Below are 18,973 nucleotides of genomic sequence, written 5' to 3'. Positions count from 1 at the left end.
CAATTTAATGACAATCTTGGTGATTTGTGACATCTATCCTTTGAATTGTCATTTCTGCTGTTCACATCATACTTTCTATGAGAATCAAGGACTCGCAACCCTTGATTTTCCACACCTCAGGCTTTGCTTCACCAGAGCACAGTTGTTATGAATATGTTAACATCATGTACTTTAACACTTCAAGAAGCCTAAGATCTTTGCAAAACATTAAAAAGTGAAACCATGTACTACACACGGCCTTTGTAAAGTGTCTTTCATTTTAATTTAACCCACATTTCTATGAATATTGGTAAATAAACATAACTCAAAGACATTTTCAAGAAAGGGCACAATCTTACTGATATTAACTTCCAGTCACCAGTCATCCAGACCCAAGTCCTATGGGGAGCTGCCCTGATCTTGGACATCAGGTAAGCCCAATCTGGCTACTCCTCTAAAAGTAAGACAAGCAACATCAGCTTTCTGCTTTCCTTTTGCCCACCACCTATGAGTCTATGAGCTGCCATAACTGCCCATGTGCCAGGCAACATAGTCAATCACACGGCCTTACTTCTGGTGGGCTCTCCTCTTGCTCCATCACAAGGGGCTGAGTCACCAGGACGCCAAGAAGGGTGGCCCAAGTTTCTTCAAACTGGGTGCGACTAGTCCACCCTAGAAATGCAAGTGTTACGTTAGATAGTTTCACCCCTTTTCAAGTTTGTGAGAGAGCACTGCCACTACACCAACACAGTGCTATCTCTGGAACAGGCACAGCGCCAGAGACACCACACATGGTCACCCATTTAGTCCTCACAGCAGTTCCATGATGTGACGTATCTGATTCTCTCCATTTTATCAACAAGAAAACTGAAGCACATGGAAGCCAGTCATACTTTGAGCCATATGACAGGCAGGCAGACAGGCTGAGTTCAGCCCAGGCAGCCTGGCTGACCCCCAGCTGTGCAGACACAGGATACTCACAAAGACAACTTCTGAAGGGGGCCAGAGCCACTTCTACCCCACTTGCCTGATGAACTGAAAGTCTTTCCTAAAGTCCAGCCTCCAGTCTGCGTTGCCGGCTGCACAACTCTGTGAATAAAACTAAGGGCTTCCAAGCTGTCCACTTTTGAGTGAGTGAATTCTACCTTGATAAAGCTGCTAAAAATTAAAAAGTCAAAGCAATGTTTTATCTGACCCTGTCTAGGAGAATAGATCAAAAAAGAATGTACCTAGCTAGGAACAAATGTTCAGTAAAAGCACATCTAATAGACCCCCTTCTTCTCAAGTAGCATCATCAACGAGCTACATTCAAGTGATATTCAATGAACAGGTGCTCCTGGGGCCTGCGCTTAATGTCCCCATTACAACCCATTGAGGTGGCAGCAATACCACCCATGCATAAGGCCAGAGTGACAGGATGGGATGCTGAGGATGGGAAAATGAGAACATTAGATGTCAGGGTCTCTCTGGTAAACCAAATGTAGAAAGAAAGAGAAAAGAGACTAATTTAGACAAAGACAGATATAGATACAAGCAGATATGACAATGTACATAAGGAAGAGAAGAAAAAATTGAGCAAGAGCAAAATTAAATATCAGGACACAATTGCAGAACTGTCTTGGTTCATCCAAGTCCCAAGACAATTATTGGAAATTCAAGGATGGGGACAGTTAAATAAGAAAAGTAGCTAGTATTAGGCAAGGGGAAAGACCAGGAGGCTGCCTGATAGCCATCTTCAAGGTGAGAAAAGAAGAAAAGCTCCTTGAGGGAGTTGGCTTTAGATTTCTGCTCAGATTTCATCTTGGACAGGGTACTCAACAGTCTTGTCGACTAAAGGGGAAAGTAGAGGAAATAAGGTGTCTGCTGCCAGAATCTTCTGAAAGAAAAAGAAACACAAAACCTACAGAAGCCCGGGGGACTGAAGGGTAGACCCAATGGCAGAGTCAGGGTGCCTGAGAGAACCTTCCAGAAAACAGCACAGTGAGGCACAGCCACTGGGAATTCACTGATGACAACCTCACCAGATCACATATCCAGCCACAAAACGGAGGCAAAAAGGGGCAGCTTATCTGTTCCTTAGAGGCAAGGACCAAATTCTGATAAGAAAACTACTAATGCTACTATTTACTGAGGTCCTATCGTGCTAGGTCTATCTCTTTTTAATTTCTAAATCTACAGCAATTCTATAAAGTTGGCGTGATCCCTTCACAGTTAGGAATGACAAAACTGAGGATCCAAGAGGTTAGAATGGGCTGCCCCACAGCTAAAAGAGTTTGCGGCAGAGCCTGGCTATCTGAGCACAAGCCTATTCCCTCCCAACACTATCAGCCTGGCTCCAAGGGAAAGTGAGTTCCAAGAAACCTCCTACTATCTGCCCCAGTCTGCTTGCTCCACACATGAGAAAATGGCACCAGTGAGACACACTAGTGGACACGAGAAAAAATTGTAAGTTAATCACTACTACTGTTTAGCTTAGGTAAAAAATATTAAGACAGAATTTGACTTCATGTTAGCAACTATACATGTATCTCCCCTGGCTTCAAACAAGCCTATAAAAACCCAGGATTAAACTCACACTTACACAGGAACTTGGATCTAATTTCTCAGTGTAATAAGGATTTTTGTATGCGCTGCAATATGTATTTACATAGGTCTATATCATTATCCTGCTCTAAATCTCTTTTAGAATCAAATGAAGAGACCCCAGTACTGAAACTTGGGCTTTCCTCATGGTAGATATCTGACAATGTCTAGTGACCATGAAGGTGGGCGTGAGAGTACCTAGGGTGTTGATACGGTAGATGAACTCCTTGAAGACCTCCTTTTCCTGGAGGAACTCCACGGGGATCTCCGGGAACACCGTGCCAAATTCCCCTCCCAGCTTGGGTGACCATCCAAGTTTCCAAACCTGAATGAAAATGAAATGAAATGAAAAAGTAAATGAAAAGTAATAATCTTACCATCTGAGCCAGGACAACCACACTGAGGAAGCCACGAAATCCATCTCTTTCCGCCAGGCCTCTCTCAGAGCAGCTGCCTCCTCATGCCTCCCACAGCCTTCCAGGAGCCAGCACAGTCCCTTCCTGGAAAATGGCTACAGCGCCTTCGCCCGAGAACCTCCTTCTCCGTCAAGCGCACCTTCTGTACCTGCTCTGCCCTCCCACTCCCTGAACCTGGCCCACCACCTTTCCCTGGCTGCGTTAGGTTCTTCATGAGAGATGCTGAGAGAGTCAGGCAGGAGTTCTAGACAGGACCCCTCGCCCACAGACCACAGATGGCATATGAAAACAAAGGCAAGAGCTAAACAGGGTTCGGTCTCATGCAAAAATGTTTATTGTCAAGCAGGCAAGAGAAAGAACCACACTGCCCATTCCTTTACAAAGTCTGGTTCTGTCTACGAAATGCTCAAACACCGTGCACAGAAGGATACTGAGGCAGACCCAATGCTATTCCAGGAGCAGGATCCACTGATTGTCCTGCTAGCTCTGCTGACAGTCCTCCAGCGAGGTGACAGAGGACTCAACAGAACTCCAGGCCGAGAGCCTCACTCACAGTTCCCATAGCCCCTATGACAACAGTCAGCAAACCTCTCACCTCACCACAGGAGCTGTTACATTCCCACAAAACCCTCTGGTGCACAACCAGAGAAGGCTCTGAAGTGCTGTCATAACTGCCTTTCAGAATCAGGGCACTCCCCAAGCTGTGAATAAACAGCTTGCTGGAAGAATCTTATCTACAGAATGCAGCCTATGCTGGAGTATCTCCAAGTGTAGTCCAGACAGCGTAAACTCTAAATTGTGCCTTCCTGCATGGTCTCCCTGAGCCCCACCAAAAGAGCAGTTATTGCTTCAGAATCAGATGCTGGTGAGCCCACAATGATGACTCTTGTGCACAGAATGGGGCTGAGAGCAAGCCCTGCACAATGGCCTGCTTCTCTAGCATCTTCTGCTTTCTTCCTAGAACCTCCTCAACTCCCTGTTGTGCAACTGCCTCCAGTGTCACCAGGCCACTGGGCTCTTCCTTTAGAAGGAGACTTTCATCTAGAATATCTTCATCCTCCACAGCAAAACCATCTTAGCCCCTCAGGGCTGAAAATATTCTCCATCCTTGGTGCAAGCTTCCCCAGAATCTGACACACACACACATACACACTCATGTGGGTGCACACAAGCACACAGAGGCTGTGCCCAGCAGCAGGCACATGCCCTTGCCAGGCAGACACAAGTCCGTTCCTTCAGGACCTTGCTCTCTGTCCTGGCTGACCAACACCTACTGACTCCTGCTCTGTCATGGGGCAGTCCTTCTTTCCCACCTGAGAACATTGTTGTTGGTAAGGAAACATCCCCATCACTTGACTTCACCAGGCTGTGAGGGGAACAGTGCAATTTCACTTAGAAGAGAGGTCAGTCCACTCTCCACCAATCCTCACCCTTCTCAAGCTAAGCTCTCTCTGTTATCTGAGACAAGAGTCCTGATCAGTAATGTTTATTTTAAACTGATTCCGAAGACAATTTCAAAAGAGAAAAGTGATTGTGCCAAAGTGCGTGAAGAATCACCAAAAGTGATTCTTTAAAAGAAAAATACTCACTTGAGGGGGTACAATTTCTGGCCTGCTATTAGACAAAGTAGTCTAATTACTTTAGAATCACATCCAATATTAATCTCTCGGTGAGAGATAAAATCTTATTTAGTGATATAATGCCTTGCCCCATTTTAGAAAGCCTAGTATTTCTGCTACCATAACACGTTATGGCTGAAGAAACCAGACAGGTGCCAGAACCACAGCAAGGAAGTGCCTGGGCAGTTGAATTCCATCGTATCCTCTGGAGAGTGCCCAGTGTGCCTCATCTTACCTTGGTCTTCTAAAAAGGAAGGGCCAGACTCACCAGGGGGGGCACCCGTGTATAGCTGTTGACCAGGGGCAGGCGGGCCAGGCTGATGATGATGTTCTTGAGCACCGCTGTGAGAAACGCTGGCATGCTGTTGTTCTTTTTATGACCCAATGCCAACACTGACTGCAAAGACTCCACCATTTCTGCCACCATCTCACAGGATTCAGTGATATACTTAGGATCTAAACAAGCAACCATGGTTAAAAGAGGACTTTTTGTCAAACACACTCTGCTTGTCCAGTGTAGAAAGACACAACCTATAACCAGTACCTCCAGATAGAAATTTGGAATCCACCAAGACTTTGAGTTGATCACTGAAGGTCTGCAGATTTATCTTCTTTATATCTACCTAGACCATGCAACTCTCTCCACTTCTGCTGGGATTGCTGGAATGGTCTTGAACCTGAGCTCTAGTTTTGGTCCCTAGCCCCCTTCCCACCCTCTGCAATATAGTCGACTAGACTGTAACATCTGGAAGCAATCCTGCAGCTCCCCAGCCTCGGACTTCCTTCAGGATGCCTCCCCTGCTCTTTGGCTTTCTCTGGTTTTCAGAACCTTGTACTTGTCCCTAAGCTAGTAGGCAAAGAGCCATGCTACCATCTCTGGTCCACTGCTTCCCTAGACTGAGGTGCTCGATGGGCTATGGGCAGGGTTCTGAGGGAAACTGGAAGCAGAATGTTATAGAAAACTCCACACCCTTGGCCAGAACTACAACATAGGCTGGTCAGTGTCTGGAAGGCAGGGACTGGTCCTTTTTCACTGAGTCTGGCATATTGTATGTACTAAACATTATTTGTTGAGTTAATAAATGTGGTAGATAATTACCTAGTCTACGAGTTTCAATAGTTTAGGCAATTTCCTAGTATAGACAGGTAAGAATCACCTCTCCAAGGAATTAACCTCAAGTTAAGAGAAATGAGGTTGGCTTTAATAATATTTACTGGACAATTTTCAAGAAGTGTCATCCCATCGAGGTGATTAAAAAAGCAAACCAAGTTTCCTCCTCTGGCCAGGGCTGAATGAAGTGGCCTAACAAGGCCCCTGGGGAATAAACACAATCGTCTCAACTCAAACTGCGTGCATTCCTGCCAGCAGACCTGCCTCTCTGACTCCAACCTTTCAAATGTCTCAACTGTTTTAGAGAAACAGATATTAAAATTCTAATGGAAGTTATGGTAACATGTGTTGAACACTTACACTAAGACTGGCATTCATTCCAGGCACTTGTCATGGATTAACCGACTTAATGCTCATACCAACCCTGATGGTCAGTGCTATTCTCATCCTCACAGCAGAAGCAGCCCGAGAGCCACTCAGTTAGAAAACAGCACAGCAGGAAGGAACATGTTTGCACATTCCTCAGGGAACAATAAGAAATCATGAATTCACAAACTAAAGGCTGGAGGTACTGCAGACGTGTGAGAAAAAAATTCAGAGAAGACCTTAGCTGTATATTGAAATGTCATTGATTCTGGGTCACTCTGCAACTACAAAACCTTGAACAGGGAAATAGGACAAAAAATACTAAGACTAAAGACAGGAAAACTTCATCCATAACTAGGGCTGCACAAAAGCTGGCAAAAAAAGCCCCAAAGCATTGATGCACTTATGATTAAAAAGGCATGTTTCCTGAGTCACGGAGCATGGATAAGATGCCTGGTGTACCAAGTAAGAGTGTTGCATAAAAAGCACAGACAGACCACCAGGTGAGGCACCACTATCTTTATGGGATAGGATAAAGGGGGCATTGCCAGCCAGTTAGATGCCAGGGAAAAGGAACTAAAGTGAGCTCAGTAGCCTGGAGGCACCTGTGAGAATAAGGAGTCACTAGGTCAAAAGGTTTTCCACCAACCAGTACTGCCACCATTTCACTAGTAAAATACCTACTCTGGAATTGGAAGGAAAGTATGTGAAAAGCTGTAGTATGTATTTAAGTCTAGAACTGGTTTAAATAGCTGGGATTTGGATTTTTTCAGTGGAAAGAAGCATGAATTTTGTTAAAATCCAACAAAAGAGATGGCTGAAACAGATAACTCAGGTTACCAAATACTCATGTGGGCATTCCCAATAACATTGAGTTCCTTAGTATTTCTATTTATTCATTCATCACTCAAAAATCATTTGTTAATTGCTTATGACAAGCCAAGCATTGATTTCTGAGAACACAAAAAAGACAAACCCGTTCCCTGTCCTCAGTGAGCTCAGAGAAACTGCCATTAGTTAGAAAGTGGTGGGTGGAGGGGGCCCCCCAGAGGGAAGTGCAGCCCAGCCTGTCTGTGGGAAGGATACACATCAGGAGGGCTCCCCGCAGCATGACACTCCAGCTGGTTTGCGGAGTCAGACAGTCAGCATCACGGGGCTGGGAGTTCAAGGAATGGAAAGAGCACTGCAAAGCAATGGGCTAGAGTCTCCCTGAAATTTGGGGTTGAACAATAGCCCAGATAGAATAAGTGTGCACCAGTTTACAAGTGCGAAAGATTTTTTTTTTTTTTTTGAGTTGGAGTCTCCCCTGGTCACCCAGACTGGAGTGCAGTGGCTGCTCCCGGCCACTGCAGCCTTGCCTGCTGGGATCCGGCGATCCCTTCGCCTCAGCCTTCCGAGTAGCCAGAATTATAGGCATGCGCTACCACGCCCGGCTGATTTTTAAATTTTTAGTGTAGAGATGAGGTCTCGCTGCCCAGGCGGGTCTCGAACCCGCGGGCTCAGGCAATCCACTCACTTCAGCCTCCCAAAGGCACAGGATTACAGGCTGAGCCACTGAGCCCGGCTGCGAAAGATTTTTAAACCCCCAAAGACACATATAAGACAAAAATAAGTCCTGACACTCACTCTGTGTGCTTGAATCCACTTCCTCATCCTCTCTGATGGCCTTTGGAACATTCACCCTTCTTTCTGGGCTAAGAAGTTGCTCTCCAGGCTGCACTGCAACTAAAATTGCAAAGGAACAAACACAATAATTTCCAAACACTCCTATCAGTCCTTTTTATTCAAAATTTTACATTTATGTAGCCTCATAAAAATTCAAAGGGATAAACTATGTCTAGACTTCCTAGAACAATTTTAGACAAATACACAATACCAGACAATACTAGACTTAGGTGCCAATCCCTTGGTAAATGATAAATGTACATTCAGATTTCTAAGTCCCTCTATTGTCTCCTGTTGGCCATGTCTAACCCTGAAGGTTTTCATCAGATAGTTCACGATTTCATTACTGCTAAAAGCATCACTATAACCCACAAGAAATCTGCCTTTTAAAAATTAATCCCTGGATCTTCATTTTCAAGCTGAGTACAAATGCACAGATGAAAACAATTATGAAACATCAAAATACCACTCTATAATGCTTAATTTAAAAATACAAAACTTCAAAAGGCCCTCTAACATGTAAACTACAATGTCTAACTTTTAAAAATTTTTGACTAAAGACCCTTGTTGAGAATTCTGTTCCTTGAAAAGAATAAGTCACTTATTTTACAATATTTTCATATTTAATGCAGTATAGAAACAAGCATTTTGACTCTAACAGAAAATAAGTAACCCTTTGAATGTAATCTTATTAATCTATCATCATTTAGGACTAAAACATGAAATAATAAACTAGGACCAAGATTAAAGGGACATAACATTCAGAAGTATTTTTTATGAAAGCTAGAACTCAAAAATCTAAACAAAATGGCTAGAAAAGCAAATTCAAGTTAAATTCTAGTATGAACCCCAAGATACTGGATTGAGATGGGACTCGGCCCTTTTTAAGGCAAGGCCCATATTTTATCCACTTCTTCACCCCCAATTCCTAATTTAGGACCTGGCAAATAAGAGAAACAAAATAAAAATGTTTATAAATTAGATTTGTTGCTGTTTACCGGTTCAGCTGATCAAGGATAAGAAACCCGTTCATGGACTCGGACTTACTGGCTTCCAGAATGAAGTGCACACAGTGGATGAGGGAACAGGCATGGGTCACGAACTCTGTGGAGGAGACCACACTCCAGAGGCCCGGCAGCTGCAGGGCCAGGCAGCAGCAGTCCAGTCCTGCCTGGAGATCCAGACTCAATGGGATCTGCTCATGAATCAGATGCCATGACAGGGCCTAAGAGGGAAATACCATGTTCCAGAATGCCTACTCACGTACTTTCCGTCTTGGGGCCTTTAGAGAAGTGGTGCAATTCACAGCTACAGTGAACTGTCCAAAGCACTGAGGAGTCAGCAGGTCCATATGATCTTGCCCTTCCAGAAGGATGACTCTGACCTAGCTGCCATCCCAGGTTCCCTTATATTCAGTTCTGACCCATGTACTCCCCAAAGTTCCAGCCCCTGCTCTGTCAGAATGCCCACACTACTCCAACTGCCTTTTTCTCCTTCAGCAAAGCAGGCTCCTCTAAAACGTTTCCTAGGCTACATGGCCATAGGCCAGAGGCTCTTCCTCAGGACTCCCACAGCACCGGGGCTTGCCTGTCACACCACTGAGGCTGAATTTGAGACCATGAGTTCTAAGAACGGCAGACTTAGGTTCAAATACCAGATTGGCTACTTCCTAGCTGAGTGAAACCGGGCAAGTCACTGAATCTCTCTAAGCCTTGCTTTCCTCATCTGTAAAGTAGGACATCTCACAGGGTACCATGAAAATCAAATAATATGAATAATATGTAGGCTGGGCACAGTAGCACGTGCCAGTAATCCCAGCACTTTGAGAGTCCAAGGCAGGAGAATCACTTGAGCCCAAGAACTTGAGCTTACAGTGTACTGTGATTATGCCACTGAACCCCAACCTGGGTGAAAGAGCAAGACTCTGTCTCTAAAAATAAAAAAATAGGAAAAACCAATGCATGTCAAGTATTCATCCTGCACCCAGCAGTTACACAATATAACCAGCAGCAATCACCTTGTACTGTACTCACACGTTTGCTTTCCCATCTTCCCCACTAACCTGAAACCTGAAGGACAGGGATCACAGGCTATCTGAGCTGATCTGGTTCAGAGTGAGTGCTTACTCATGGTTTCAGGAGCAACTGCACAGACACCCTTTGGGCATCCCCTTTCTGAGGTGTGGAGTGGGAGCAGAACCTGTGCTGGGTCAGCTTGTGTCCTCGCTGAGAATGGGCAGCATAGACCTGGCTCTTGAGGATATAGACCAGACTATACTTTCCAGAAGTCACATAGAAAGGCAATGCATCCACAGTGTGTACATACTTTGGGAGCTAAGTATAAGCACCAACACAAAGCAAGTGTTCAGCGACCCCATGGCTGAAGTGTTCAGGTAAATTTAAAAAAAACCCTTCCCAGAGGATTATTTTTCCAGTCTCTAAAGCCAGGAAGCACATTACATCTGTAAGTGGGGATAACAAGAAAGTCCCTGGGAGGGGCTGATGAGGCCAGGTGTGAGAGTGCTCAGTAAGGACGGGCACAGCAGTGCGACAGCGATAAGACTTGCCGCCAGGCAAGACAGCAGAGTGAGTACCGGTCAGACAGAGCTCTTGCTCTGTAAAGTGTTTGACTCTCCCCAGTACTAGTCCCATGTCCCCTCCCCACAGAAACACTGAGCTCCTGTGCTGCCTCTTACCTCAAGGGTCAACACCACAAACTTGACCATGTCCCTCTCCTTCTCAGGAGGAAGGTGCAAGTGACTGGGCAGCTTGGAGATCACCACTAGGTACTGCGCCAGGGCCCGGGCCAAAGTGGTCAGAGACTGATACAGCACAGCATCTCCTGAAACAGAAGGTTTTCATAGGTGAGTATAACTGTGAGCACAGGTGCTTCACCCTCGAAGGCAGTCCAGCAATTCTTTGAGAATCCGATGAAAGCTCAAAACATCATTCCTGAGAAAAGCACGTCTGCACATACACCCATGACTGCAGGTGATTCTGGGCTACATTTCCTCTGATGTCTAGCCCAGCCTTCTTTAAGGGCTTAGAGCCCTGATTACGTCAATGACTACGTCAATGAATGGCCAAGTAGCACACAGACGCAAAGAGATTCAGAGCTGGGCACCCTGGTACTGCTCCTCGGTGACCTGTGTAAATGTTTTCAATGTATTGGATCAACAGCATTTATTGTATATTGCTCGTACTAGTTCTGCAATACTTTTTAAAAATAAGTTTTTATTTTAATTACCAAATAGGTCAATCAACTTGCTCCAGTAGACCGTTGGCTCTGCAGGCTGGCAGGACTGGAAGACATGGTGGACGGCAGGGAGCTGCTGAACAATGCTGGTCACACGGGCCAGAATCACCCCGCGGGCTGCTTCAAAAAGGGGACTCTTCTGGCCACACGAAATTTCACTCATGCCTAGACTTAAGCATGGCACTAACAGACTTAGGTTGAACTCCTAAAATCAGAACATTAAAGGTTAAACAAACAACAACAAAGATTGTAAGTTCAAACAATAAAAACACAATAGAAGAAAGGATAATACAAACGTTTCTGAGATCATACAGCTCAGTATACCAGAAAGAATATTTTTTTAAGAATATGCTATTCTACATCTGTTATAAATATTTTAAATAATTCAATTTAACATGTTCAGTAAAGCATATTTCTGGTCTCTTAACATTTTAGCCCTATGCACTTGGATGTCCCCTCTGAGGAGATATTGTAAACCTAGCAAACCACTTATGTCTCTTCTCAGGAAACATAAAGAGATCGCTGGTAATTACACAGGACAAACATGTGAATGCAAACTTTTCAAAAATGTATATTTCCTTGAAGGTTTCCATTCAAATTGCCCCCAAAAAGCAAATAAAGAGATGGAATATATACTGAGACATGACCAATCGGTTGAGAAGTGGTTTTCAGGAATCACAAAGTATGTCCTTCCATATCTTTGAACAACAGACTGGACAATAAATTACATATTATTTATGTGGGAGAAAGAAAACAAGACTGCACTGTCTGGGCAAATAAAAAAACAGATGAAAGACATCAAACAAATTACTACTGTAAACATGTATCAATGAACCTGCAATGCATGTCATTGACTGTTTCACACATTACCATACGTTAGAAAAAATATAAGATACAACATTTTGATTTTCTTCACTGTTAAAAATTCCATTATAAGCCAAATATCATTACAATAAAATAATTAGTTCCAATGCTATACTATTTAATGAGAAGTGATTCATTTTTCACTATTTTGTAAAAATGTTACTGATAGGTAATCTGCACGATGTCCCTGAGGACAAAAGGTTAACGTTTTATGCTCTTCAATTTGTTTAGAATAGAAATTTTAGTGTAACACAATTTTAATTTATAAAAATAGAAAATCAAAGCTAAAGTGCCGCCGGGCTCGGTGGCTCAGCCTGTAATCCCGCGCCTTGGGAGGCTGAGGTGAGTGGACTGCCTGATCCTCCGGGTTCGAGACCCGCTTGGGCAACTTGGCGAGACCTCATCTCTACAATAAATAAAGAAAAATTAGCCGGGCGTGGTAGCGCGCACCTGTAGTTCCAGCTACTTGGAAGGCAGAAGGATCGCTGGAGCCCAGCAGATCGAGGCTGCGGTGGCCGGGAGCGACCACTGCACTCCAGTCTGGGCGGAGTGAGACTCCAAGTCAAAAAAAAAAAAAGCTAAAATGCCATCTAAGAACTCAGTGACAAACCAAACATTCCTAAAGTTTGAAAAAAAAATATTCAAAAGCAGATGACAAAAGTCAAAGCAGCTGCTACGTACATGCCAAACTTTTGGTTAGAAAAATAGATTTCCTATGACAATTTGGATTGTGCTTTGCCAACCTTTTTAAAAGCCATTTTAGGATTTTGGGAGTCCAATTTTTCAAGTAGAACATCAATCTTAGTTTAATATTCAGAAAGAGCATCATCAATGCTCAAACTTGAAACTCTCTGTTACAGTCAGAACCTTTAAATCTGTTAAAAGTCTAATTAGCACATTTTTAACCATGAAGTGGTTACTAAGCAAATTTATCATTCTGTAAATCAGCATTCACTGCATAGACTTTAATATAAACTGAATTCTTTCCCCTTATTTTCAGTGTAGCTCTTCTTTTCTTTTCCTTTTTTTTTTTTGAGTTGGAGTCTCACTCCATTGCCCAAGCTGGAGTGCTGTGGCACGCTCACTGCCACCCCAGCATCAATCTGCTGGGCTCTGGTGATCCTTCCGCATCAGCCTTCCTATTTTCTTTTCTTTAAAGGAGAATTTATTGAGAGGACAGAAAAGCTCCCACAGCAGAAGGGGACCCGAGGGGGTTGCCCAGCTCTGATTTTCAAACTAATCAATACTCAGTACTTCAGAACGCACTATCCTAATGCCTTTCCCCTAAGTCTCTTTCTGTGAACACCTGTCCCCACCTCCCTTCCCTGCCACATTCACCTCCCCAGGGCCCCACTTCACTCCCATTTGGTACAAGACAGGGAGATAAGGCACCAAGAGGTTTGGTCAGCTCCCGCCCAAGCAGTTTAGAGAAAGGAGCCCCACTAAGTCCATGGTTGCACCATACCCAAGGGCAGAAGACAGGGATACTGACACTTTGCAATTCCTCTGGTCAGCTCTGCACAGGATGCCCTCGGACATCTGGGGATGGGTGGGAAAAAACTTCACTGCATCGAGTCAGAGGATGGGGAGAGGGGACCTCACTGCATCCAGGGGCAGGGTCTACTTTACTATTAAAGATCAACTTCCAGAACACAATGAATGTTACTTAAATTATGCGCTAGGACACTGTGATAAAATCTATGACAAATATGTGGCCTCAGTGCTCATTTTGTGTTTGGCTACCTAGCTTATATGATAAATTTCTGTTTTTGTTCCTCTGGTTGAGGCTAGATAGCTCTTACCCCAAACCATACACCCAACCTTGTAACCAGCTGGATTTCAAAATAACAGCTCCTTGTGGGAAAGGGTTTCCTGTCGATTTGTTCCAAATCTCACACTTGCTTTCTTTCAACTGCCCAATTGCTCCCCTGCCACTCATGTTTCCCACACTGGACACCAATAAAACGAGTGCCCCATGTCCATGCTTCATTCTTGCAAAGACTCCCTAACTTGCATGTATGGGGCCCCCAGGCGTGTCATGTATCCACCAAGACATGCAAATAATAAAAACTTTTTTAATATTTTTTTTTAGAGACAGGATCATCCTGCCACCCAGGCTGGAGTGTAGCAGTGTGATCATGGTTTACTGCAGCCTCGAACCCCTGCGCTAAATGAGAACTTCCCGCCTCAGTCTCCCAAGTAATAAATCTTTATTTCCATCTTGTGTCTATCCTATCATGTGTCTCTCCTATCATTGAAGGGGTGCTCTCCATCTTACAAATCTTACATTAAAACAATCCAATTCCTTTCCTCGTTACCACGAGAACAAGCAATTAAAACTGATTGTAGGAGAGCAAGGAAGATGGTAGTAGAGCCAGTTGGACTAAGGAGTCCAGTGTGAGTGAGTGAGAGTATGGAAAATTTTGCATACGTGTCAGTGAGTAAGTGGGCGTGTGAGTGGCTGCCTGAGTAGGGACTTGGGAACAAGTGGCCAGGGGTCTCCTGGTTAAGTGGCTGGTGCTGCAATTGCTCTGCTTGGTCCCTAGCACTTCCTGGAGTGCAGAAGCCAAGTACCAGTTTTTAAAAGTCAACAAAGCCCTTCCCGGGAAGGAGTTCCCAGGAGAGACTGCTGGCTCCAGGCACTGCCTCACCACTGCAGCGCCTAGTTGGACTCTGGCAGCAAAGGTTGTAGAGGAAGCACAGCATGGGAGCCCAGAGGCAGAACCCCACTAAAGAAGATGAAAGAGGCACCCTGCCATCATCTGGAAAATGGGGCAGGAAAGTGCTCCAGCTTGCTCACCATGGAGTGACAGACCCCACCCAATCTCTGTGACTGGTGGATTCACTACTCAGGGGTTGATCGTGACCCAGAGGGAAAATCCTGAAAGCACAAACTCCGGGGGGACAGGACGAGGGCTGAGTCTCATGTGCCCCATTCCCTACCCTGATTCAGTCACAGGACAGAGTATGGCCAGAAAAGCACAAGGAAGACCCTGAAAGTAATCAGTGGTGAGTACGGAGTCAACTGTATATCTGACAAAGGCCTAACATCTAGGATCTGCAAGGAATTCAAACGTGCTAAAAGGAAAAAAACAAACAGTCCCATTAAAAAGTGGGCAAAAGACATGAATAGACACTTCTCAGAAGAAGATATACAGGCAGCCAACAGACACATGAAAAAAATGCTCAGCCTCACTAATCATCAGAGAAATCCAAATCAAAACCACACTGAGATACCACCTAACTCCAGTAAGAACGGTCATCATGAATAAAACAAACAACAGATGCTGGTGAGGATGCGGAGAAAAAGGAACACTTCTACACTGCTGGTGGGAATGCCAACTGGTGGGACCACTTTAGAAAACAGTGTGGTGACTTATTCTAAAAGAACTAGACACTGACCTTCCATATGACCCAGCAATCCCCCTGCTGGGAATATACCCAGAGGAACTCAAATCATTCTATAAAAAAGATACCTGCACACACATGTTTATTACAGCACTATTCACAATAGCAAAAACACAGAACCAATCGTGCTGCCCATTGAAACTAGACTGGATTAAAAAAATGTGATACATATACATGGAATATTACACAGCCATAGAGAACAAACATATGGACTTTGCAGCAACTTGGATGGATTAAGAGTCTATCATACTCAGTGATCTACCGCAGAAACAAAGAACAGAGTACCACATACTCTTACTCATAAGCGGACCCTGAACATTTGCCATAATACAAGAAAGGGATTGGCAGTAGCAGGATACTGCTAGGGAGGAGGGAGGCAGGGTGACACAATATCAATAAAGGAACCTGATCTCAAACCAGACAAAGTGCAGACCAAAGAGAGGCCCAAACTTTACCTGTATGATGACCACTTATATACCTAATCCTGAATTGTACCTCACATCTTTAAAATAAAGAAAAGTAAAAAAAATGAAACTGATTGTAATCTAACGCCACCCACATTTTCTTTAGATGCATGAAAGGATGAGTTAAAACTACTTGCTTCTTTTTTGGATAGAAAGTGGCTGAAATAACCTACTTTCTCTTCTGAATTAGCATCTTCCCTCACAGCCCCAAGTCCTGATCCCATCTAGATTTGAGTCCTCATGTCCTGTCCCCATCTGGATTAGAGTCCCTCAGTCCTGTTCTCATTTGGATTAGAGTCCACTATGTTCTGTCTCCAACTGGATTAGTCCCCCACATCCTGTCTCCATCTGGATTAGAGTCCACCGTGTTTGTCCCCATCTGGATTAGAGTCCTCTACGTCCTGTCCCCATCTGAATGAGAGTCTTCCACATCCTGACCCCATCTGGATTAGAGTCCACCATGTTCTGTCTCCAACTGGATTGGAGTCCCTCACATCCTGTCCCCTTCTAGATTAAATTCCTCCATATCCCTGTTACAATCTAGTGTCCCCCACGTCCTGTCCTTGTCTGGATTAAAGTCCCCCAAAATTCTAACTCCATCTGGATTAGAGCCCCTCCCCCACATGTCCTTTCCCTATCTGGATTAGATTCTCGCCACACACGCTCTCAGTAAGTGGATCACGCAATGATTAAATGAATTCCTCGCCTCCCACTGTCCCTCATCCGTACTGGGTTCATCATGAAGGCACTCATATCTTCAGCAGGAATCCGATTCACCAGCTCTGCACCTTCCAGCAGTGCAGAATCTGATTTGGTCCAACACTGGGATTTGACAAGACGAATGTACCAGTCCTGGGAAGAAGAAAAAGGCAGATACGGGTAATGCAACTGGATGGCGTTCAAGGGGTTTTACTTCCCTGGGACTATGGTGGCGCTTTGGTCAACTGGGCTTCTGGTAAAACTGCAGGCCAGCATGCTCTGGGCTTACAGCTCACCACACCACAGGTCCTTTCAACTTGCTGTCATCTGTCGACTTCTCTTCCCCCTCCCACTTTACCTGGTGAACAATGGTCCTTCCACACTCAGCTACCATACAGAGGGTTAGCACCCTTCTATCCTTTCCACATCCTTTCCCGAAGCGTCTGCATTGCTCACTCTCCCCAGTAGCAGGGCAGAGGACGGGCTTAACATATAGAGCCTGAAGCTGGGGCTCGGTGGCTCAGCCTGTAATCCCACATCTTTGGGAGGCTGAGGTGAGTGGATTGCCTGAGCCCACGGGTTCGAGAACCGCCTGGGCAGCGAGACCTCATCTCTACAATAAATCAAAAAATCAGCTGGGCGTGGTAGCGTATGTCTGTAATGCCGGTTACTTGGAAGGCTGAGGCGGAAGGATCACCAGAGCCCAGCAGGTCGAGGCTGCGGTGGCCGGGAGTGGCCACTGCACTCCAGTCTGGGCGACAGAGTGAGACTCCAACTCAAAAAACAACAACAACAACAACAACAAAAAAACATCTAGAGCCTGAGAATGCAGAACCTTTGCCTTCCTATACCTGGGCTGCTGTTTTTTGAAATGTAAGTTAATAGTTAAACTGGGCTCTCTCTAGGAAAGAAGACTACCAGAGCTCTATCAAGGTTCCAAATGATCCCTAACTCTGAGGTGTGAGTGCTGAAGGTGATGACGACACACCAGGGTCGCTGGCAATGGTAGTATCAATTTGCAGGAGGACAGGAAGTGTGAGGAGAGGGAGGTGGGCCAAATGTGTTGATGCAATTTGAGGGCTGAGTAGTCAGGGGCCTGCAGGCCTCGGCTGACCTTTCCTGATTCACCCAAAAACCATAACATCCCCCAATCCTGCTATGAGAGTTCCACTTCAGCACTGCCTTTCTCACTAGGAACCTCATGGCTCCCAAACGTCTCCACCCAATGCCTCAACCAGACCTGCTAATGACCTGAGCCAACATCAGAACATCCTGGGTCCACTGAGCCTCCCCCGCACACTCTGGATTTGCCACAGGTGGACAGAAGTGCTCAGTACACCTGTGTGAACCCTGGTCTCACACATAGATACACTGGACACTTACTTTGTCTGGACTCACTGTTTCCAGTGTCACATGTGCATCCCCATCCAGCGGGTGGGAAGAAACTGGAGGAGAGGGACTAAGTGAGTCTTGTATGGTGGAGACACGAAACCTGTCCAGCAGGGAATAAAGCCTTTGGTGTCTGAAATATAAACAAATGAAATTACAGTACAATTTATTATTTTTTAATTTTAGTCTCAACTTTGCAAGAAATGCACAATATAAGGAAGGAGTATTAGTGGCTTCTTAAAGCAAGAAGCAACTTGTTTAAAATTTTTTCTTCACATTGTTTTCTCATCAACACTTGAGCAAGACATGACGCAAATTTAAGCCCTAGTTTACTTTTAATTATCACTGCTTATACTCCATTAATACTTTTCAGAAATTTCATTTACACTCAGGAATCTGCAAGAGGCAATACATGATAAAACAGCTAATAAAAACATGCCTCATAAAGCAAAATAGATGATATATTCTATGATCCAAGTGCACAAACTACCCTATATATAATCTCCCAATAAAATATAATTTATATGAATTTACGATCATGTCAAAAAAGAATCACCTCATCTGACACAAGATATTTATAATGTTTTAATCTTCCTCATCTGGACTGAAGACTGAAGTCTAGGATCAAAAACTAGTAATAATTTGATCTCCCACCATCTGCTATGACAGTAACAACTTCATAATGCAAATTACAACATAACTTGGCCCTGCAGACGGAAAAAACCTCCCAAACTGCGGACTGCCCACCAAACCGTGCCCCATATCATTTATTTTTATTTTTATTTATTTTTTAGTTGGAGTCTCACTCTGTCGCCCAGGCTGGAGTGCAGTGGCACACTCATGGCCACCCCAGCGTTGATCTGCTGGGCTCCGGCAATCCTTCCACCTCAGCCTTTTGAGTAGCTGAAACTATAGGCATGCGCTACCACACCCAGCTAATTTTTTTATTTATTGTAGAGATAAGGTCTCGCCAAGTTGCCCAGGCTGGTCTCGAATTCATAGCCTCAGGCCTTGGCTTCCCAAAGTGCTGGAATTATAGGCTGAGCCACCGAGCTTGGCCGCCCCATACCATTTGAAAACATCATCCACAAGGTATTCTTAATACTGAAACCACAGCACAGTAATTATATTCTCCCTGTCTCTCCCCCCGCCCCC

The 18,973-nt window shown here is 44.6% G+C and overlaps 1 protein-coding gene across 1 annotated transcript in view; it reads right to left on the bottom strand.

Moving 5' to 3' along the window:
• HTT (huntingtin) overlaps positions 1–18,973 on the bottom strand; it is a 158,195-nt gene that overhangs the window by 18,231 nt on the left and 120,991 nt on the right. The window contains exons 46-54 of the mRNA XM_021711235.1: positions 17,813–17,951; positions 16,460–16,582; positions 10,986–11,199; positions 10,435–10,580; positions 8,787–8,964; positions 7,701–7,799; positions 4,866–5,053; positions 2,761–2,887; positions 551–651 (exon numbers count right to left, since the gene is read on the bottom strand). Of these exons, the coding sequence (XP_021566910.1) occupies positions 551–651; positions 2,761–2,887; positions 4,866–5,053; positions 7,701–7,799; positions 8,787–8,964; positions 10,435–10,580; positions 10,986–11,199; positions 16,460–16,582; positions 17,813–17,951 (1,315 nt within the window). The remainder of the gene's footprint in view (positions 1–550; positions 652–2,760; positions 2,888–4,865; positions 5,054–7,700; positions 7,800–8,786; positions 8,965–10,434; positions 10,581–10,985; positions 11,200–16,459; positions 16,583–17,812; positions 17,952–18,973) is intronic.

This window comes from Carlito syrichta, unplaced genomic scaffold (assembly GCF_000164805.1).
Source record: "Carlito syrichta isolate Samal-C Ts95f unplaced genomic scaffold, Tarsius_syrichta-2.0.1 Scaffold301952, whole genome shotgun sequence".
Lineage (NCBI taxonomy): Eukaryota > Metazoa > Chordata > Mammalia > Primates > Tarsiidae > Carlito > Carlito syrichta.
The sequence above is the reverse complement of the archived record's forward strand: the minus strand, read 5'-3'. Positions and strand labels throughout refer to the sequence as shown.